Source organism: Mesoplodon densirostris, chromosome 3, assembly GCF_025265405.1.
Source record: "Mesoplodon densirostris isolate mMesDen1 chromosome 3, mMesDen1 primary haplotype, whole genome shotgun sequence".
NCBI classification, from domain to species: domain Eukaryota; kingdom Metazoa; phylum Chordata; class Mammalia; order Artiodactyla; family Ziphiidae; genus Mesoplodon; species Mesoplodon densirostris.
In genome coordinates this window covers 118,891,063-118,913,981 of record NC_082663.1, presented here as the reverse complement: position 1 = coordinate 118,913,981, position 22,919 = coordinate 118,891,063, and the positions used below count along the sequence as shown (strand labels likewise).

At 38.4% G+C, this 22,919-nt stretch overlaps 1 protein-coding gene across 6 annotated transcripts in view; it reads right to left on the bottom strand.

Moving 5' to 3' along the window:
- MATR3 (matrin 3) overlaps window positions 1–22,919 on the bottom strand; it is a 48,782-nt gene that overhangs the window by 15,847 nt on the left and 10,016 nt on the right. For 2 of the 6 annotated variants that reach the window (XM_060093425.1, XM_060093429.1), the window contains exon 5: window positions 2,001–3,087. In XM_060093425.1, coding sequence (XP_059949408.1) covers window positions 2,001–2,912 — 912 coding nt within the window. In that variant the 5' untranslated portion in view covers window positions 2,913–3,087. Of the gene's footprint in view, window positions 1–2,000; window positions 3,088–13,908; window positions 14,069–14,139; window positions 14,242–22,919 lie in introns of those variants that run through there. The other 4 variants (XM_060093426.1, XM_060093428.1, XM_060093431.1 and 1 more) reach the window with 4 other exon arrangements.

Here is a 22,919-nt window from a genome sequence, read left to right as displayed (position 1 = left end):
TGGAGAGAAAAGTATAATCATATATAAAAATAGAAACTTTTCTGATTAAAGTCCTTCTTGGTTTTCTTTTGTGTTCCTTTACTGAATTGTTTTCCCATGTGTAAGCAGCAAGGTTAAATTACTGCTCAAAGTCAGGAAAAGGAGACTTCCAACAACAGCTTTTGATTTATGATGACTCCAGTAGCAAAGATTTTAAGTCCCTTAATCACTTTGAGACACTGTAACTAGCTATCTTCCTTAGAGTTTAGAGAACCTATCTGAGAATATTTCTTGTATTGCCATTTTTGCGAACAGGCAAGAAGTAACAAAATATTTTGAGTCACCAAAGTTTAATGGACCTTTTCATTAAATCAATTCATACCAGACCTAAAACTTGAAGAAGTTTGGTACTGAACAAAAACTAAATTCCATGATATACTTAGTGTATCCAACAAATTTGAAAAAGGAAAACATCAACTAAATTCCCTAACTTTTATGAGTTTGTGGTTCTGTCTAAAATGAAAATTAATCTATGAACGTAAATTTAGCATTTGAAATTAATTTATTTTGACATGGATTAAAGATTAAAATATTCCTTGTATACTTAAATTATTGATGCATTAATTCAAAAGATTTTTGTATTATAAGGAATACATACATATATTTAGCTAGAAATTATTCTTAAAGATATTTTTCAAAGTACTCTGTAAATTCAAATAATATAAGAAGTCTCTTCTCTTAGTTATCTGAGACAAAAATATTGAGATCCAAACACAGAAAAGGGATTGACTGGTAATACTTTTAAAAAGATTAAAAACAAAATTGCTAATGACTTATATGATATAGTTTGCTCAAAAATCAACACTCACTTAAAAATGCATTTAAAAGGGATAGATATGAAAAGAAAATGACCCTTCCAAATGTTACTGTGAAGAAAAAACCCTGTAACAGTAACCATCAAATCAGTTTCATGGCAGCAACATGTTCCAGTTAAGTACAGCACATCAGGAAAAATGGATGGTCAGATTACAGATCAAGCTAGTGGACTGCTATAATGTTGACCTTAAGTCAACTGCACTGTATTTTGGGGGGAAAAAAAACAGTGCGAATGATTAGCATTGAAAACGTTGAAAGAGAAAAGACAATATATTTAAAAGGATATTTTGAAAAAGTTCCCATTTTGCCAGATGTGATAATTAAAGCAAAGGAGAATTAGATTTTTTTTTTCCTCAAATGACTATACCAGAAGTCTAAGCCTAAGTCAGAAAAAGAACATGCTTATGAGGAACACAGAGCAGGATACTGCAGTAGTTGATTTTCCCAAGTCTCTAAAGGGATAGATGCAATATGGGATAATAAAAAGTGAGTTCTGAAGTATGTTTAAGAAAGTTGTGGAAAAGGAGAAAAAAAATGATGAAAAAATTTCAGTTATAGCATGAGAGTTTGTGTTAAAGGGAAATTAAAAAAGGAAGAATGAACTAATCTAAAATATGAAATATACTGAAACACCAGGGCTCTACATTAACTCTTTCCCTGTAGCCACAGATAAGGAAAAAAAGAGAATTGTTCAAGAATACATCTTTACTACATACGAATCAGTAATTAAGACAGATGGAGAGCTGATTATCTAGCATCCTAAATGGCAGAGCACATTGACTGCAAAAAAATAAAAAAAATAAAAAAAAATAAAAAATACTTAACAATTCAACAAAGCAGACAAAAAACCTGCTTAAATATACGACTAAGAAGAACATATTGATGCCAAAAACCAACAAGATAATCCCAGTGGATGACAGCTTTGTGGCCAGAAGTAATCTAGGCAGATTGTATTAATGTAAAGCCCTGGTTTAAAATGCTCAAAAACAATTACCTTCGAAATAAAGTAAGTGTTCTCAAAAGTATAAAAATTCTTGATCAACTCAATGTCACCAGACTACAGAATTAGAGTAAAAGATATAGGTAAATACAGAATAGGCACTACAACGTAAAAGAAATTAGAAGTATCTGTTGCATTAACTCACCTTATTAGAATGAACTGGCAAATCACATATAGAGCACAGATGGGGATAACCCTTCGGTAAGAGTCCATGGAAGTCTTCAATATTGCTACTTGGAGGAGCGCCCCTCTTTTTCTCAAAGAGAGATCTCTCTTGTAAGGGGCCAGGACCACGTCCCATTCTCTCATACTCACTGTCAAATTTATGATAGTTATGCGAGGTCTCACCAAAAAAAGAATCATCCCTACACCTTTCTCCATCTCTTAATCTGTCATCTTCATAATCCATTCTGTCATAATAACCAGATTCTTGAGAACGACTTCCATGGTCATAATCAAGCACTGGGTTGAGACTAGGACCACGATCATCAAAACTATCTCTTCTAAAGTGCCTTTTTTCTTCCCAATCGTCCCTAGGTACTCTGTATGGTGGCTCCCGTGTAGCAGATCTGCCATCTCTACCATAACTCAGTGTAGGGCCTTCTTCAGTTCTCCTCCTTTTAAGCTGTAGAAGGATTTGGGGCAAGTTCTCAGGAGTAATCTTGTCCTCTGGATAACGACTCAGTTCATCTAAGTCTCTAGCAGACAGACCAAAGCTGGCCAAAATGTTACTGGCCTGGTCTGCATCTCCACGGTGTTGAGAAGACAAAGGGAGCGGACCTCTACTTCCAATGTTAAATATAGACTGCAAATTATGGGAAGAAGTACTAGCAGAAGACAGTGCACTATGAGCTCCTTGTTGATTCAATGAAGAACTCATTCCAAGATTCATTAAACTAGCAAGGCGTGCAGTACCCTGGTTCATCCTTCCAAGAGATGCTGGCATACTTAAAGACTGGGTAGCAGCAGCAAGAAGGCCTATTCCTGCTGCAGACAGGTCACGCCCATGACCCTGCGAGTCCCTACCGAGAGATGACTGCTGGAATGACTTGGACATTGTAGAACTATCTCTTGTCTAGTTTACAGATTAAAAAAAAAAATTTAGAAGATGGCCAAAAAGAAAGCTCAAACTAGAAAACTAGGTTAACTTTGCTTCAAAAAATGGTAACGCCAAGAAAAAGGATCAATAAGGACTGTAGAATCTTCTTCAAGCTGAGAACCAGCAGACAACTCTGTAGAAAAATAAGCAATTTTAGTCATAAATCCCTTTAAGTAGATGCCGTTTTTTTAGAAAAAAAACTTATGCATCATGTTGATTAAAAAAAAACATTTAAGATCTCAAACTTACAAGGAATTACATAACTTAAACAGATTTCAGATGTATGCAGAGCCTGCATATAGATATTTAAAAAGTAGTCTTTCATGCTAAAGTTTAACTATTAAAGGGAATTTCATACTGAATTTAAAAACATTTCAATTGAAGGGTTAGATGTCTGAATACATCAAAATTTCAATAAAAATATAGATGGGTCTCTTCTTTTAGAAGAATAAAAATACACCCTATAGTATGATGCTTAAGTTCCAGAAGACTAAAAACAAAAAATCAAGGTCAGCAAGTCAAAGATGAATCAGTTGTATTCTGTTTTAGAAAATGAGACCTATTAACACTATCAGAAAGAACCAAGTAAAATCACAAGTAAACGAAGCTTAGGTGTCAAGTACCTAGTATAAGATCTAAGATCAAACACAACAGTTGAGACCTTTATGCAGCAAAATCAAATTGAGGTAAAGACAGATGTGAAGAAAAATAAGTGACTTCCTACAGTTTAAGGATTTCTGCACAAATTTAAGCCAAATAATTAACTGCCTTCTTACTGTCCATCCTATATCAGGCAGTTGCTTATTTCAGCTCTAATCTTAAAAGGTAAGGAGAACTAAATACGCTCAGTACAGAAATAGGAGACCTCCCAAGAAAAAACCCAGGTACAGGAAGTATAGGTGATTTAAAGAAGTGAAACTCCCCAAGGTAGCAGCCATCGACATTCACTTAATGCTCAGGGCCACAGCACCCCCAGAGCTCAAAACAGGTGAAAATGAAAATGAGATCTTGCTTACACAGATTTCTGTAAACATAGATTCTTTCACAAGAATAGCCCAATCACCTGGAAAATTTAAATTCTGAATGCGACCCTCCAAGATATGTTTCCTCCAAGACGTGAAAATAATGAAATTATTTTCATTTTCTTTCTTAAATTGTTATTTTACCTCAGAAATTGTTACATAAGAATTTGGAAAGCATTTGTGTGAGCTCATAAAGTATCAGTTAAATGATATACACAATAAATGTCCTTGATGAAACAATTTTATAATCACAATTACATACAGAGGTTGATAAGTCTTAAATTGTTTGCTACATAATTCTACTAGGAGGCATTGCTCAGTTAACTTTTATACATTTCATCACCCATACCCCTAAGTACTGTTAGTTTAAAATATTAAACTTCAATAATGTAAAAAACCAGGCAATATTCAATAGTTACAAGTCTATTATGGGACCAATTCCACCAATGACAGATTAAAGTAAGGAAACACTGGATGAAAACAGTGGTAGAAGAAGTATAAAAAAAAGTTGGAGGCAAGACTTCAGATTTTACAAAACGATGTAACAAGTTAAAAAGACATAGAAATGCTATCAGAGGTGACTGGAAGTACAGAAGATGTTTTTGCACACCAAGAAAGACGAATTTGAGAAAAGACACTAAAGAAACTAGTTCTAGATGAGATCCATTATGTAAACTATTTAGGCCTTAAGATTAATAAAGACAAGACTAAGTGTACATCGTTGGATGAAGGTTTCTTTGATATGACTTTTAAATGCCATACAGAATGCCGGTTGAAATACTGTGTAAACATTGGTAGGACCCTCTAAGTTTTCACATATACTTTGTTTAAAAAAAAAAATCAATACCATTAAGAGGGTTTTTCAAAATCAAAAATTCAAAGTATTGAGGTTACTATTAATTGCAGCTTTGCCCTTCATTTGAGAGCCAAAGCTTTGTATTATTGAAAAGCCGGTCTTTTGAAAGAACTATTCTTTCCCTTAGGGAAATTATACTGCGGCATTATAATCGTATGTAAATTTTTTAATTGATCATATTTGAAGGGAAGTAAATGATTGTTGCATTACAGAATTATTTTTCTTTGTAGCATATATGAAAATGGTGGATCTGCAAAAAGGAAAGGTTAAGAGAAGTAAAGGTAAAAGGTGATAACCTTAAGACAAACAGAAAATGGATGTCAAAAAAACTAAGAAAAAGGGCAAGACAAACCATGTAAATCCCATGACAACTTGTAATTCTTAAGAATAACAATATTTTTGTGACTCAGAGTTTCAACTTAAAATGCTCAGTTTCAACTTAAAATGCAGTCCCACACAAAGACATGAGAGTAGCATTACTGAAAAAGAACTTAAGTCAGACTTCTGATTGAAACAAAGTTCTTAAAAATCTTTTATTAGAACAAAGAAATTAAGAGAAATCAGACAGGACAGCACTGGTGCAAGAACATTTACAAAAACTTCCTTTAGATCTTTGGTCAATGGTGAACGTAAGACGAACAAGTCACTTTAAAAGGCTCCTTTAAGCAAGACCTACTGCCTATGAAAGTTAGCACAATACTGAGAGGTTTACAAAGTTACCAAGATCTTAAAAAAAGATTAGCTTCTTTTACTGTATTTTCCCCATCATTATAAAGTTGCCTTTTCATAGAGATTAATAAAGCTTGAAAATAATTCCTTTGAGATAACTAATCTAGAATGTAATATCAAAATCCAATTTACCCATTTAAATTCCATATATAATAAATTCTAAATGCCCATTAATGCAAAATATTTCACTTCTGAAAGAGAAAGTACCTCCACCCCACTCCCAACCAGAAAACATCAGAAAAAGAACGACTAATTAGGCTTGCTTTACAAATGCCATTTAACTACAATCTGATATTCAAATTCTCAATGAACAGATTTAAAGCTCATTTTAATACACAATTCTAAATTATTAACCTGGAACTTAAATCTAGTTCATGATATAAGTGCTACTAAAGATGTTAGCTTCACCTTCAACAGATGAACAAGTATCTCTATATATGGTTAAGAAATAAGCTTCAGTTAATAATATTCAACCTCCACATTCCATGAATACTATCTGATACTCTTTATTGGATTTATTTTCTTCAACAATTAAAAGAAATGGAAAACTATAATATTTCAGAAAACAAATGAAAGCTTAACACATCCAGAAAGTTCGTAGAGAAAACAAATAGTTGTTCCATATTTTGATTTCCTATGTAAAATAAAGATTACCTATTAGTCCTATTACATATTCATTCTTTCAAAGGGTTATTTAGCAGGAAGTGAAATGACCATAAGCAGACTTTAGTTCTTTAAAAGACATTATAGAAAAACATCTTCAGCTTCTAAATTTAAAAATGCTATGTTTTGGGCTTCCCTGGTGGCGCAATGGTTGGGAGTCTGCCTGCCGATGCAGGGGACACGGGCCCGTGCTCCGGTCCGGGAGGATCCCACATGACGGCGGAGCGGCTGGGCCTGTGAGCCATGGCCACTGGGCCTGCGCGTCCGGAGCCTGTGCTCTGCAGCGGGAGAGGCCGCAGTGGTGAGAGGCCCGCGTACCGCAAAAAAAAAAAATTAAAAATTAAAAATTAAAAAAATGCTATGTTTTAAAGGTATCTAATACCATCATATGGATTCTTAACTATGTTTTCAGTTGTGTGAAATAATCACTTCTTAAACAACTAATTTTAAGATGGTATAATCATAAAGGCTTGTAGAGATGCTCAGGAAAAAAAATCCACTTATAATAACCCTTTAATCTCACATAAAAATTTAACACACAACAGCTAAAAAACAATAGTTTCTTATGGTATTTCCCCCATCTGAATTAAAAACACAGAAGGGTGTAAGAAATTTTCAGATTTTCCACGTTCTATCAAGGTCAAACACCCTTGTGATTTAACTTATTCATGCGAAAATATGCCAAATACACGTAGCAACCAACAATACCAATACAGTAAAAATGTCCTAACCATTTCACTAACAGATGGCAGGGATAGTTCACTATTAGTAATTTAAAGCATTGACTACTCTGGTCAGAACTTTTAAAGCAAGCAACTGACTCATTTCCAATTAAAATACAGGATTAGGTTAATTACTCCTTAAAGTTTCTCATTTATTAAATTTATAATGGCTTTATAAATAACTTATCAACATAGTTTCCATTTTACAGTGTTAAGTAAATTTTCATTTTCACATTAGCTTATGTCACTATATGCTTTCCCAATATATGTTTATAACCTGTATTTCATTTAACGGTTTCATTTTTTAAAAAGATTGTTATCTGAGGAACTATTCAATTTTATATATTGAGCTTGAGCCACTTTAAAAACTTATATTTTAGTCTGTATTCTTCAGTGACATAATCTCATTTCAGTATGGTATGCCTTTAAGAGACTTACAAGGTTTTTTTTTTAAAAAAAACAAACTACTAATTAATTTAAATAGTAAACCCCCTAGGAAATACTGTTCCAGATTATTTTTTTAATTGAAGTATAGTTGATTTACAATACTATATTAGTTTCAGGTGTACAACATAGTGATTCAGTATTTTTGCATATTATACTCCACTGTAAGTTATTACAAGATAACAGCTATTATTCCTTTTGTTATACCGTATATCCTTGTTGTTTATCCAGCTCTATTAATTTGTTTTGTATAAAGCAATATGTACCTCATCACACAAGATAAAACCATATAATGTGTCGTGCCCAGGAAGGCTGAAAAACAAGTATTATTTTTAAATGCTTTAAGACTGTTGGTGTTAATCCAATCACAGACCTGGATTCAGCTTCTAGCCCACTTCTTGATCCTTAGGCTAACACAGCACCTTCATCTGCTAAAATAGAAATCTTCACGGTAATCTACAGAAGGGATTCCTATTATTCAGACTTGGAACATTTTTCTTCTTCCTAGGTTTAAATTTTTTTCCTAGTGACTTTATCAACTAGACATTAAATATTTTCAGATTAAGCAATAGAGAAAACTGATTAAGCAAATTCATACTATAGGAAAGAAAATTATTCCATTCAACTGGCAATTTTGACTCTCAATTTGACCTAAGACACTAACTTGGCTAACTCTCCTCTCTACTTAAAAGCAAAATTTGTGGTTTTTCTCAAGGCACCATTCTGCAGTCTTAAAATTTTCCCCCTCCACTCACAACTTTATGATTTACTGTTCTTGGTTTCCACAAACATTTGTACAACTCTCTGATTTGATATAAGCTGAGATTTTTAGAGCCCAAATGCCTGGATTTGAATCCCAGTTCTACTACAAAATAGCTGTGTGACCTTGGGCAAATTACTTAACATCTCTGTGTTTGTTCCCTCGTATGTAAAATGGGAATAAAAATAACACCCGTTTCATAAGACTTGGTACATGGTAAGCACCACAGTGATCATCTACTTTATGCAATCTGATTTTCACAACCAATGAGAAACTAGAAGTAAAAGGACTGGCCCAGAGACATAAACACCTTTCACTTTCACTGCACTATTTCATATGTCAACTATACTATCATGTCTCATCCCTTTCTATTTAAAGTCAGATTTAAAATCTGAACTCTGTTTCTGAACCAGAAGTCTGCTTTAAAAGACCAGATTTAGGGCTTCCCTGGTGGCGCAGTGGTTGAGAGTCCGCCTGCCGATGCAGGGGACATGGGTTCGTGCCCCGGTCCGGGAAGATCCCATATGCCGCGGAGCGGCTAGGCCCGTGAGCCATGGCCGTTGAGCCTGAGCGCCTAGAGCCCGTGCTCCTCAACAAGAGAAGCCACGGTGAGAGAAGCCCACGCACTGCAACAAAGAGTAGCCCCCAAAAGCCCGCACACAGCAACGAAGACCCAACGCAGCCAATAAATAAATAATAAATAAACACACACACACACCTCCCTACTACTTACCACATGAAGTCCACACTCAAATACAATTATTAGCTGGAATGTGTCTCTCCGTTCTCCACTTAATACTAGTAATTCTCTTAAGGCCCAGCACCACCCCCTTTATATCATACATTATACAAACCTGTGTATATAAACACCAAAGTTTAGAAACAACGTTAATAAAACCTTAGATACCTTCTACCTACCAATTTCCAGTGATTCCTCCTCCCCTTCTGCAGTCTCTTGTTTTTAAGTCTTACCACTTAATAGACATATATCTTTTTAAACAGTGTTAATTTTGCATTTCTGAATTTTATACAAATTGGCTTAAAATGTATGTATTGCTTACTTTTTAAAACTGATTTACACATGAATTACATCTACATTTTCACTGCAATATAGATACCATTAGGGCACATACACTTATCTGTTTTGCAGATGATGAACATTTAGACTGTTTCCAATTTCCTGTCACTACCAAGAACGCTGTTTATGAATATTTCTCGGTTTCCTGATGCTTAAGTGTAAAGTTTCCTCGTCCATTCTGCTTTCCCAGAATATCACAGCCCACAAGGAAACACAGCTAAGCATTAAAATTGTTCTGTTGTTCCACATCTTTTCACAGCTGGAAATTTTTTTTTTTTACTTTTTGATGTGAACCATTTTTAAAGTCTTTATTGAATTTGTTACAATACTGCTTCTGTTTCATGTTTTGGTTTTTTGGCCCCTGGGGGGGCACGTGGGATCTTAGCTCCCCGACCAGGGATTGAAGCCGCACCCCCTGCACTGGAAGGCGAAGTCTTAACCACTGGACCGCCAGGGAAGTCCCAAGAAAAATTTAAGTACAAAGGTTTGTATTTCTTTGCTATTACTGTTTCTTTCCCACCTACTGTGTGATTCGGGTGTTCAAACACTTGACTTTAAACTTTCACATATGGTATAAGCTCTTCTGTCAGTGACTATACCAGAGGGAGATGTTTAAAATCCTAGAAATTCCCACAGAGGAAAAAAAAAACAAAACAAAAACAAAAACACCATACACATCACCTTTAAAGACCAGAAAGTTGTCTATTAACAATCTATGATACTACAAATCAAAGATTCTACTGAGACTCTAGTATCAACAGATTACTTTCCATATTTGCATTTACTGCTAACTGTGACAACAACTATAGGCATTTCCCCCCTCTTAGCTCTTCTTATCTAGCAGCATATCCAACAGCAAGAGCTGGGAAGACCTATCATCCCACCCCCCACCATGGGAACCCTCTGTTTTCCTACTAACGTGTTCTGACAGGTACCAACAACCACAGGCTATTGGTACTCTACAAAAGGAAGGCAGAGATTTGCTATTTTAAAAAGTTTCCAGAAAAAAACCAAGTATTTTATATCAATGAGCCTTAATCTTTGGAATACTTTTTAAATTTTTAATAATTAAAAATTTTAAGTTAAAAGATTTTAAGTTAAAAAAATTTTTAATCGGGCTTCCCTGGTGGCGCAGTGGTTGAGAGTCCGCCTACCGATGCAGGGGACACGGGTTCGCGCCCCGGTCCGGGAAGATCCCACATGCCGCGGAGCGGCTGGGCCCGTGAGCCATGGCCGCTGAGCCTGCGCGTCCAGAGCCTGTGCTCCGCAACGGGAGAGGCCACAACAGTGAGAGGCCCACGTACCGCAAAAAAAAAAAAAAAAAAAAAAAAATTAATTAAAAAGAATTGTACGTAAGCTTTCATTGCTACCTCATGTAAATTTTAATTTCAGCAACTCCTGAGCCTTTTTTATACAGACATTAGGGCTTGACCTACAACTGGAAAATCACATGGAGGCTGCAACGCATCAAAGGTATTGCATCTATTCAGACCTGCCACAGTAATAAATTATATTCAGGTGAGGAAAGATAACACAGCATTTATCATATAACTTCTAATGTATTACAGTTTATATTTAAGCTTACAGTCAATATCATCTGCGATAAGTCAAAAACTAACGTACTTTAAAGGGTACGTATCCGAAGTCCTCTCAATCCACTGGCTTCTTTCTACTCTACCTTTATCCACTAAACAGCTTTTCTACCTATAAACTTTTTAACAAGCATGTCACAACCCTTGATCCTAATGGTCCAATGAGAAGACCCACTACATACCTAGAAATTTTAAATTAAAGCAATTTCCTGGACAGTGTTAATTAGCCCTGGAATAACCACATATATAAAAAATTGCAAAACTACACTGTCTACAACCCTTCCACCTCACCCACAATGAATTTAGTATTGTCCACCCCAAACCTTAAGTCAGTCAAGTATACTTAGAACCTGTTGTCACAGTATGGTACAATTTTAATACGATTCTAACTAAGAGAGATACATAAAAATAAAGCACAGACTTTTAATTAGAAGATCTGCTAAGAACACCACCTAACAGACCATTACCCAATTCTCTAGTTTTGATCATTTAAAAACAGCTAATGGCTGCAGTTCATATCATATTCTAATTATTAGTCCTAATAATAATTTTACATAAGAATGTCTTCAGATTTCTCTGTACACACATAATAACAAGGGTATCTTACACAAGCGCTTCTTTCTGTCACTTTTGAACACTCTGCACTTGATTTCAAGAAGATGGCCCATTTCTATCTCAATTCCCCTCAAAAATACATGAGATCCTAAAAAAACAAAACATGAGATTCTGGTCTTTTCAGCAGTTCTAGCATTTTCAAAAAATGCTTCATTTTTCCTCATTACAAAAGTAAGTATAACGTCTTGTGGATATTTCAGGAAAAAAAGAAGGAAATACAAATGACCCACGATGCTAACATCCAACCCAAAATTTTGGGTATATCTCTGTTTTTATGCTTATTTACATGTTCCTTGAAACAACAAAAAAATAATCAAATTTGGTATTGGTGGAGTTTTATTACACTTTCTTCCCAATGAGTACTATATTCCACTATAATTTTCCCATCACTACTCTCCTCTTAAAACACTTCTAAATAGCTGTATAGATTACCACTTGATGGCCACACTACAATTAGAAGATCTCCAAATGTTTTATCTTCTGGATTTTTAATGCTTAATAACCAACATTAACATTTATGTACACCAATCTTTGACACACTATTCCCTTATTTACAGGATAACTTCCTGTAAGTATAGTTCTTCCATTTTTAAGCCTATTTATTAAAACATGCAGAGCCTGAATCAAGTATCCAATCAAAATGCAAGCGTTCTAGAATACACTGGCATCACTGCCACTGGTTAACTACATAACAACGACTTCCTTGGGGTTTAATTCTCTCTTCTATAAAATTAGGAATTTGAACTACCTGTTATTTCTTAAATTATGTAAGATATTTTCTTTGCATTCTTCAGTTGCTAAAGTTTAAACATCATTGACTTGTAATAATACTTGGCGTTTACACGTCCCTAAAAGCATTAGTAGAATTAGGTTTAAAGACTCCTTTAACATACACAATGTTTTAAGGTCAAGGGTGGTTAAATCCTTCTGAATTAATTAGCTCAAAATGCTACGTAAAAGCAACTCCACTTACGCAAAGCTGAGGAGATGTGTAAAGATGATAATGTGAAAACTTCCTCTCTGGGTAAAGCATACGCTAACGTTATCAACATATAACGTGTAAAGGAAGAAATGCCAATTTAAGGCACTTTTAACACAAACGCTTCTGGCTAACGATCTCTTTTCCAAGTCTTATTTACATGACCAACCAGAAGAACCTTCATATAATACTTCAATCGTGTTTAATTTTAAGTTAAGTGTAAAAGTCACACAGCGTTTTTTGTAACAAAAATCTGTCCTCCCCGCCTTCTTAATTTCCACAACAGCACTAACGTGGAACAATTATGTCGAGACACTCCGTAGGTGACTGAACCATTTAGCTTTTTAAAAGGAAATTTTATTTTGAACATGTATAAAAATTGCCTAAAATATATTTTTTGCCCGCAGAGTACAGCTGTTTAAATTTGCCTGGGAGAAAACTGTTTTGTCGACTATCTAAAATTATTAAACCAAGCTCTGTTCAACACGCAGAACGCAGCATCAATGCAAAATCTCATGACTACGACCTGGGAAATCAACGACTCGCACACTATTCCAGCGCGCTTGAAAGACTAGAATTTCGGAATCGCCATAACTGTTCTAGAAATATCTGGCTGGAAAATTGTAACTGATCCAATAAGCCTATGCCACAGAATGGGGCCACAGAGCAGGATAAACACCTAGGAGATATTGCTGCGCCGTAAATGGGAAAAGTCCCTGTAGAACACAGAACATGGCACAGCGCCGGCAACGAAAAGAACAACGATGCCGCGACTACACCAGGGTGTACTCTAAACCCTTTGTTTGGAAACCGGAAGGTCCCCACACCACGCCATCCTCTCTAGAGAACCCTAGACTGAGAGTATTTTAATAAAGAGGGAAAGGAATGTGAGGTGACTCTCTAAACAACAAATCTCCTGCCTCGCAGCGCACTGAAGAAGGCTTTATCCACGACGCAATACGATAAACAAGCGTTAACGTTTCATTTTTCGGCCATTTTTACGCGATGGCGGGTGAGGGGAATTGTTTCTGAGGTCCGGCTAAAACCGCGCGCGCCTGTGCGTGGGCAGGAGACAGGGGAGTCTTAGGGGGCGCTATGAAACGATGGGCGAGGAAAGGAGCGAAGGCCGCGACACCAGGGAAAAAACGCCGCTCAAACGGCTAGGCTTTTCAGAGTCTACGAAATCCTCCATTTTGGGGCACATTTTCAGGCGCAAAAGGGAAAAAAAAGCAAATATATCTGGGGCTGGCCCTATCTTAACTATCCTCCCCAAACGGCAGGCCCCCTATGATTAGTCGGTCCCTCAGGCCTCGAGCGCTCCTCCCTTCCCCTCAGCGCTGCAGTCCGCGTGTAACGGGCTCGTCGTCCCGCCCCCGCCCACATCAAGCCCAAGACGCAGGAAGCTCGGCCGATCGGCTGCCCTCTGCGCCCCCGACTCTCCCGCCGCACCCTGGGCCCTTGACTGGCCGCGTGTCTCCCTCCGGGGCCGCTCACCTCCGCCGCCCGAGAAGGCTGGTTGCGCCGCCACTGCGCTCCTAACATGGCGGCCGCCGATCAGGCGGCTCACATACGCAGCGCGGAGGGAGGCAGAGCGGGCGAGCGGGAGCGAGCAAGAAAGGCGCGCCGCCGGCTCCCCGCGGCCCCTGTCGCCGTCGCTGCCTCCTCCCGGCGGACGCAGAGAGCCCCCGGCCACCCCACCCCGATTCTTACCCGCTTCTCGCCTACCTTAAGGAGAGGAAGAGGGAAGAGAGGTACCTCTCTCGAAGCGAGCGGGACGCTGAGACTCCCACAATCCCCCGCAGCAACGGCGCTGTAAGAGGTGGCAGCAGCGGTTGCAGCCCAAGAACAAACCCACTCTCGCGAGAGCTCGCCCCCACCCACCTCGGTCCCTTTCTGCCCCTCCCCCTACTCAGCGCGCGCACGTCGCTCGCGCCCTCAGCGGCGGTCGTTGTTCTCTAATCTTGTAGCCCGCTTATGGCGGGAAATGGAGAGCCGTAGCTTAGGAGTTCGAGTCCCATTCCCCACAAAGGACTTTTCTCGACTCCCTCCATATTGCTTGGTGCAAAACTTAAAAAGAGTATGCGTTAGAAGCTAGTCGCAGGAATCCCTGGCCTAGACCCAATTTCTATCCTCTGGTATTATCTGATAATTTGCTGAGGGGTCGTAGTTAGGGCCGGGAAGTGGGGACAGATACTATTTGAGTGTTTTTTTTTTTTTTTTTTTTTGCGGTATGCGGGCCTCTCACTGTTGTGGCCTCCCCCGTTGCGGAGCACAGGCTCCAGACGCGCAGGCTCCGGACGCGCAGGCTCAGCGGCCATGGCTCACGGGCCCAGCCGCTCCGCGGCATATGGGATCCTCCCAGACCGGGGCACGAACCCGTATCCCCTGCATCGGCAGGCGGACTCTCAACCACTTGCGCCACCAGGGAGGCCCTATTTGAGTGGTTTTTGATTTCAGATATTTCATGCAGAGGGTCATTGAGGAGAAAGACAGCTATTGAAAAGACCGCCGCAGCCATTTGGTGAATCTGAACGTAGAACACTCAAGTACCCCATGAGCAAAGGAGTATATAGCACGTGTGGAAATCCTGAGAAATTGTATAGATAAGGCCGGAGGAAAGGGCCATTTCCCTGGGGTTTCAAGTTTAAACGCAGAGGGACAGGGAATCAACTGACACCTGAGGTAAATTAGTGAATACAAGTCAGATTAATAGCCCTGAAAAATTTTAAATCTAGAGTATGCTAACTCAGATTCATGTCTTTGAAACGTCATTCTGGGTCCACTGTGAAGATAGTGGAAAGGGAAAAGATGGAGAAGAGCAGAGACCTGTAGAATGCTGAAGAGATCGTTTGGGACAAAAAGCAAATCTTACAATCTGGTAGAGTTGAATGGCAAGAGAGACCAAGTGACCAAAGCGAAGAAGGGGGAGAGAGAGAAATTGTACTGCCTTGACAGCCCAGCCAAAGTACTTAAAGGCCAAAATGATCAACAGGGTCAAATGCTATCAAGAGGTCAAGACTAGGACTAAAAACATCTACAAAAGATTTAGCAACGTGGACTTCCAGTAAAGTGGGAGAGGAAGTCAGATGGGAGTGTATGGAAAGCTGTAAGAGGGAAACTACCAAATGCAGAAAAAGTGGCTATGAAGAGAGGAGAAAGCAGGGTTGGGGAAGATTTTTGTTTTACTATGGGAGAATTTTGGGCACAATTAAAATGTTTGCAGAAGAGTTATCTTAGGAAAGGACTGGTTGAAAAAAAAAAAAACAGGACGAGAAGGGATAATTCAAATTGGACACTACTCAAAGGATGGGATCTGAAAGGAGACATGTCTTTACTGTAACAGGCGGTATGGGAAGGATGGTGCGGAGTTTTCATTAGGAATTATAGTCAGGTGACTTCAATTTTCTGTGACTAAGCCATCTGTGGAAAGGGCTAGAGCTGCATGAAGGAAAAATTTTTAAATAGCTGTTGTGAAGAATGAAACTGTAATCCCACACCTCCATTGTGTTGCATGATTTTCTACAGGCTTTGACAGGGCATTTGGTAGAATACATCAAGAACTGGGGGTTCTCCTGAATAAGTAAGGCGTAAGCCCACTAAGTAGTTAACTTTGGAATGAAATTTGGGAGTATCCTACATGTTCAGTGAATCCTGGGTCCTCCTTCACTTGAAACCAGATCTGCTTTCTACTCTGTGAGTCTTTGATTCCAACTGACTTTGGATAAGACTTCACCTTATGTTCTCCCCAGATCTTAGATGAAAAAAAGAGGCTCTGCTTCTCTGGAGACAGAAACTTGAATGCATGCTTAGTTCAGATATGCACTTAACCATGCTTTTGTATAGGCTGTTAATGCAATCTGGTGGTCGTACAAAGAAGGAAAGGCAGGCTTTTTCAATTGAGTAATTATTTATTGAGGATCTGCTTAGTGGGTCAACAGCAAAAAGACACATTGGAAACCAAACTGATACAAGATTTCAGTCATCAAATGCCAATTTCATGAAAGACAGTGTACAAGGGTGGGTATATAATGATGGATAAGACAAATTACCAGCTCTCGAGGATCCCAGTCAGATGAAGATTGGACAAGGAGTCTGGCCTCAAGGTGGGCCCGGCTATGAGAAGAGATGGATCAAGAGCTCTATTCACATTTGGGTTTCTTGGCAGTGGGTGTGGTACACCAGGGATGATAAAGAGGGTACGAAGCAAGTATTTCTGCTGAGACTTTGGAAGGTCTAAGTGACAAGTTTGGAATAAGGCTTTAAACACCAGGATACAGTCTACATTTGAGCTAATATTGAATACCTTTAAAAGTTTTGAGCAGAAGAGTCATATTGATTGAGGACATGTATTTTGACACCACTAAGTAGCTCATAATGCATTATAATTCTGAGAGTAAAGTACCATTACTCTTGTTTTACATAAGAGATTAAGAAAGCTTGCCTAAGGTCATGTAGCTAAAGAGTGACAAAGCCAGGATTTGAACTCCACTCTAAATAAATCCAAACCCAGAGCTTTAAAGCATTATATTGGATTGCCTTCAGCAAAGCTGTGGTCTCAGAATCTCCTGGCAGTCCACCCTCTACTTTTTAAATAGATTTAATGCCCTGGAACCAGGCCATTTCAATACTTTAGGCTATTTAAAAACAGAAAACAGTTAACCAGTGGCCCTTTTTTAGCAGTGGCAAGGGAAGGGAAGTGGGCCTAAAAAAGGGTTTTGGGGGAATTCCCTGGTGGCCCAGTGGTTAGGACTCCACACTTCCACTGCAGGGGTCCTGGGTTCGATCCCTGGTCAGGGAAATCCCACAAGCCATGTAGCAGTGAGGGCAAAAATAAATAAATAAAATTTAAAAAAGTTTTTGAATAAAGAATACATATAAAATTCAAAGCACACAACAAAGAGTTTTCCCCAACCACCACTCCCTTACATAAAGGCAACCACTATCAACCATTTGTATATTTTAAGGATTTCCTATAAACATAAACATTTATATATATATATATACATACATATATACATATACATACACACACACACACACACACACACATATGCTTGTGGTGAATTAAAGATTGCCACAGATAATCCTTTTCCGTACTTATGAAACAGTAGCATCGATTTCCCCCTTACCTGCCCTCTGTAAGGGCCCTGTAATTGGCTTTTAACAACAGAACACAGAAGTGATTTTAAGATCTACTTTCATCCACTTGGAAGTCAAGTGCCATGCTGTGAGACCACATCAAAAGAATCAAGGTGCTTCAGTCAACAGCCCCAGCTGAGCTCCCAGGTGACAGCCAGCGGCATCTGCCAGCCGAAGTGAAGCCTCCAGATGGCAGTAGCCCCAGCCAAATCCATGTGTAACAACACAACCACCCAGCAGAGCCCAATTAACCCACAGAATTTTAATACTTGTTTGAACTACTAAGTTTTTTTTTTTAGTAATTTTTTTTTCAAAATAATTTTTGGCCGCGTTCGGTCTTCGTTGCTGTGGGCAGGCTTTCCCTAGTTGTGGTGTGATCTATCTTCCCGGACCAGGGATCGAACCCATGTCCCCTGCATAGGCAGGTGGATTCTGAACCACTGCACCACCAGGGAAGCCCCTGAACTACTAAGTTTTACGGTGGTTTATAATGTGGTGACACACCAAAGTCTTATTTTCCCTGTTCTTATTTTCCTATTTTTTGCTATTCAAAGCATTAGTATTAAAAAGTTTGGGTACAGGAACTCCCTGGTGGCCCAGTGGTTAGGATGCGGCACTTCCACTGCAGTGAGCATGGGTTCGATCCCTGGTGGGGGAACTAAGATCCTGCCCATCACATGTGGCCAAAAATCAAAAGTTTATGTACATATTACCCTATACATGTCAAAGTCTATGTGCAGTTTAAAATAAACCCCTCATTTTCTAAACCTATGCTGTTGCTGTACAACAGCCATAATCTACACTCACTTTCTCAATCTTACTATCTATAGTTAACTAGTGGACAGCTTGGAGAAAACTTCTGTCATTGCAGAACTTTTAATTATATAGTGCTGTTCTAGAGCAGTGGTCAGGCAAAATTTCTGTAGTGTCAAATGGCATCTTAGGCTTCAAGGCCCATAGTCTGTCAGAAGTACTCTGCACTTGTGCAAAAGCAGCCACGATTGGTCAATAAACGAGCATTAACTATGTTCTAATAAACACAAATATTGGAATTTTAATTGGAACTAATTATTCCTTTGATAACCTATCAAATTCTATTTGTAAATCTGATTGCTGGAAAATGGAGTTTAAGCTATGAACTTTACTTGCATTAACTAGGGTTAAGGATCACTTAACTGTTTATATCTTTTGCCATTACCTATCGGGTTGTTGAGCTTTTACCTCTTAATTTATAGGGACTGTATTAAAGAAAAATTAACTCTTGGCAAACATTTTATTGGTTGTTTGTTTTTCCATACAAAATTTTAAAAATCTAGACATCATCCAGTCTTTTTAGGTATTCATTTTGTTTTTTTCACTTAGAAGGCAAAGCTACTACACAATTATACTTTGTTTTGTTCTTGAACTTTTTGTTTCAGGATCTATTTTTGTATTCCCTTAATTGTTCCATTCATAGAGTAGTCTACTCAGGTGTCAGTACCACCTTTTTTTTTTTGGCTGCACCATGCAGCATGCAGGATCTCAGTTCCCCGACCAGGTATCAAACCCTTGGACTGCCAAGGAAGTTCCCACCCTGTCTTATTATTTTAACATCTGGTAGAGCTAGTTTTCCTTTATGACTCTAGTTCTAATATTATATTATTCATAATAATTCTTAATATTATGGTTTTCCCATATGAATGTTAGAATCAACTTGTCTACTTCCAAAAATTATCCTGTTATTTTTAATGAGATTTTAATAAACTTATACTTTTCTTTAGCATTATGTTGAGATTTATTGGACATGGTATGACTTCCATTTAAGGTCTCATTTTTGTCATTTTAATATTTTCTTCATATATAACTTATACATGTCTTTTTAATGATTCCTAGCTTTGTCTTCCTTCCAGTTTATCTTCAAACTGATTACTTGCTACTTCAATGGACTATTTTCAGTTGACACAGCATTTAAGAAAACTTATTATCTACAACTGATTTTTACCTTTTCCCCCATTTATACATTTTCTTCTCATACCTCTTTGCCTTTGATAGTACCGTTGAACAAAAAGCTTTCTGTTTTAATCGGAACAGTTCTAGGGTTCCCCTATTAAGCATCACACAGGCTTTCAGAATAAGATACATTTTACCAGGCTTGGAAACCTGACTCTCAGCAATTTTAGTAAATGCCATTTTAGCATGTTGGGATAATATGTAACTTTTATTGAGATCAATTAATTGCAAATATTTTTGATGTATTCTTAAAATAATCTAGGAATAATGTTATATTTTTATATAATGGTTTATCTATCAAGGTCTTTATGTCCCTAATTTAGCAGGTATATTCCACTATATATGTCAAACAGAAAAGAGAATCCAACTCCCATCCTCTAAAAACATAAATTCTTGAGGAATTTTTAAATGTCTTGAAATTCTTATTCTGACCCTCTCATTGAGCCCATAGTTTAGTAGCACAGGCACTGGAGAATTTTAATAAAATATGATAAACCCTACCAAAGAGCAAAGCTAGGAGTGGGGATGTGTGACATCTTTCAGGGACTACTGAAATGCTTCTCTTCTTGCTTCTAGTCTCTTACACATAACAAATGCCACATACCTTGTTTCAGGCCATCGGCATCTTGGCCACTACTGCTGTAGCTTGAGGAAGCTTCCTTTTGCTGTTAACATACATAGAACATATACAGATATAGTCTTTACCCTTGCTTTTAAAAGGAGTCTCCGTTAGGGACTTCCCTGGCAGTCCAGTGGTTAAGACTCTGAGCTTCTAATGCAGGGGGCACAGGTTTGATCCCTGGTCAGGGAACTAAGATCCCACATGCCACGCAGTACGCTAAATAAATAAATAAATAAATAAAAGGAGTCTCCATGTACTTCATACTTCCTCTCATAGCACCCAGGAGTCTCTGTTAGGCTGAATGAGGTTGATGATTGAAGCTATATATGAGAATTAGTTGGAAGGGAACTATACATGAAACCCCCAAACCAATCACTAGCTTTGAAGTCAGATTCAGTGACCACCACCATACTTCCTGGACCAGCTGTGTGACCTTGGGCAAATAACAGCATGCACCTTGTAGGGCTGTTGAGAGGATTAAGAGATGTATAGAATGAATTTAGCAGTTTTGGCCCATGGTCAACATGCAGTAAATATTCTCCATATTCTATGTCCTGAAGTGTATTTACATAAATATTCTAAAATGACAAAACCATAGAATCAAAGATTATTCACTTTTATAGAGCTCCAGAGTAAACATGTTAAAATTACCCATTTAAATCTGGTTATAAGTTTTATCCTGGCACCTACTTGTCAGTGCAATGACTGCTAGTAAGAGAGGTTCTACAAGTTATAATTTAGAAAGATGTTTCAAAAATTTTCTTCAACATAAAGACACTTACAGATTATCAAAAAAAGTTTAAAAGGCCACACACATTTTAGTTAAAAGATGTCTCAGGCCTCCCTGGTGGCGCAGTGGTTGGGAGTCCGCCTGCCGATGCAGGGGATACGGGTTCGTGCCCCGGTCTGGGAGGATCCCATATGCCGCGGAGCGGCTGGGCCCGTGAGCCATGGCCGCTGGGCCTGCGCGTCCGGGGCCTGTGCTCCGCAGCGGGAGGGGCCACAACAGTGAGAGGCCCGCGTACAGCAAAAAAAAAAAAAAAAAAAAAAGATGTCTCAAATTTGAACAACAAATCCTCGCAATTCCATTATTTTCACATAACACTTTGAAGCTAAATTTAGTTTCAAATAGTTAGCCACTGTTATATCTTTAGAGTCCACCAGCAAATGATTTGGAAACCCAACATCTTTGTTACCATGATTTTTCTTTTCAAAGTTAAACAAAACCAAACCAGCACTGTTATTATCCTTACCCACTGGGGTATTGTTAAAAAGTAGGATATACCTATGGTCTTACTCTATATTGGGTACCTTATGACACACTGATACTAATATTTACCAGTTGAGGCTCTTTAGTCAGCTGTCAGTAGAATTGAGGCTGCTTGGCTATATGGGAGTGAGGTAAACCTGTAAAAACTGGTGAATAATATCTTTCAAAGGACTGTTACATGGCACGGGGCTATCTAGCTCTGTGGTAAAACATGGTACAATGACACATAAAATGCGTGCTCAGTCAGGGAGGGTGGCTTCTCTGCTGAAGTGCTGCCTGGGCTGAGATCTCAAAGTAGAAAAAGTGGAAAAGGAAGATGGAATGGGAAAGGGAAACAGCATGTGCAGAGACCTAGACGCAAAAGGACTGAAAGAAACCAGCGTGTCCAGAATGAAATCTGAGGGTGGTAAACAAGAGAGGGCTAGACTGTGTCTTGTTCATCACGTATCCCCAATGTCTAGCAGAGTTCAGTTCATAAAAGCTGTAAAGCCATAAAAAGGGTATGAGTTAAATGACTAGTCTTCTGACAAGATGAGTAAATAGCATAGGTTATTTACTCATCTTCCTCTAACTTAGCCCGGGAGATATTATACACACAAATAAGAGGGAGGTTAGGGATGTGAGAAACTAAATATGAAGAGTCCCCTGGATGAGCAGATCATGATTGGGCCCTACTATACAGGGGAAAGAAATGGAAGCCCAGTGTAGAAAAGGGTAGAGTGCCATGGGAGTAGGGGTTGTGCCGTAGGCTGGCAAAGAACTCTCCTGGGGTGGCCAACATACTGTAACCATTAGCTCCTGGAGTTCTCCTCTAGAGAATTACAACTGAGGGGAAGAAGAGGAAGTTCTACCATCTGCCATCCTGGTGAAGTCCCAGATTCTAACTCACAGGCTCTGTGCCTTGAGGACATCTCTACTTTCCTTCAATTCATTAGTACACTAGGGCCTGGGCTTGGCTCCTCCCTTCTACCACCAGCTGATACAAAATTCCCATCCTCTTCTGTGAGCTCATAGGGTAAAAAAAATCCGTCATTTGGGGAATACAGCATCTACTATAAAAGACAACAGCCTCAACCAGTATTCTAAATGAAAGAGAATAAACGAAGACCATAGACTAAGACATGTTGAGTACTAAAAATGGAATGTTCATAAATCATAGCAGTGTTTTCTTAGGTCAGTCTCCCAAGGCAACAGAAATAAAAGCAAAAATTTAAAAATGGGACCTAATCAAACTTTTAAGCTTTTGCACAACAAAGGAAACCATAAACAAAATGAAAAGGCAACCTACAGAATAGGAAAAAATATTTGCAAATGATGCTACAGACAAGGAATTTATTTCTAATATACAAACAGCTTGTACAACTCAGTATCAAAAAAACAAACAACCCAATCAAAAACTGGGTAGAAGACCTAGATAAGACATTTCTCTAAAGAAGACATACAGATGGCCAATAAGCACATGAAGATGCTTGACATCACTAATTA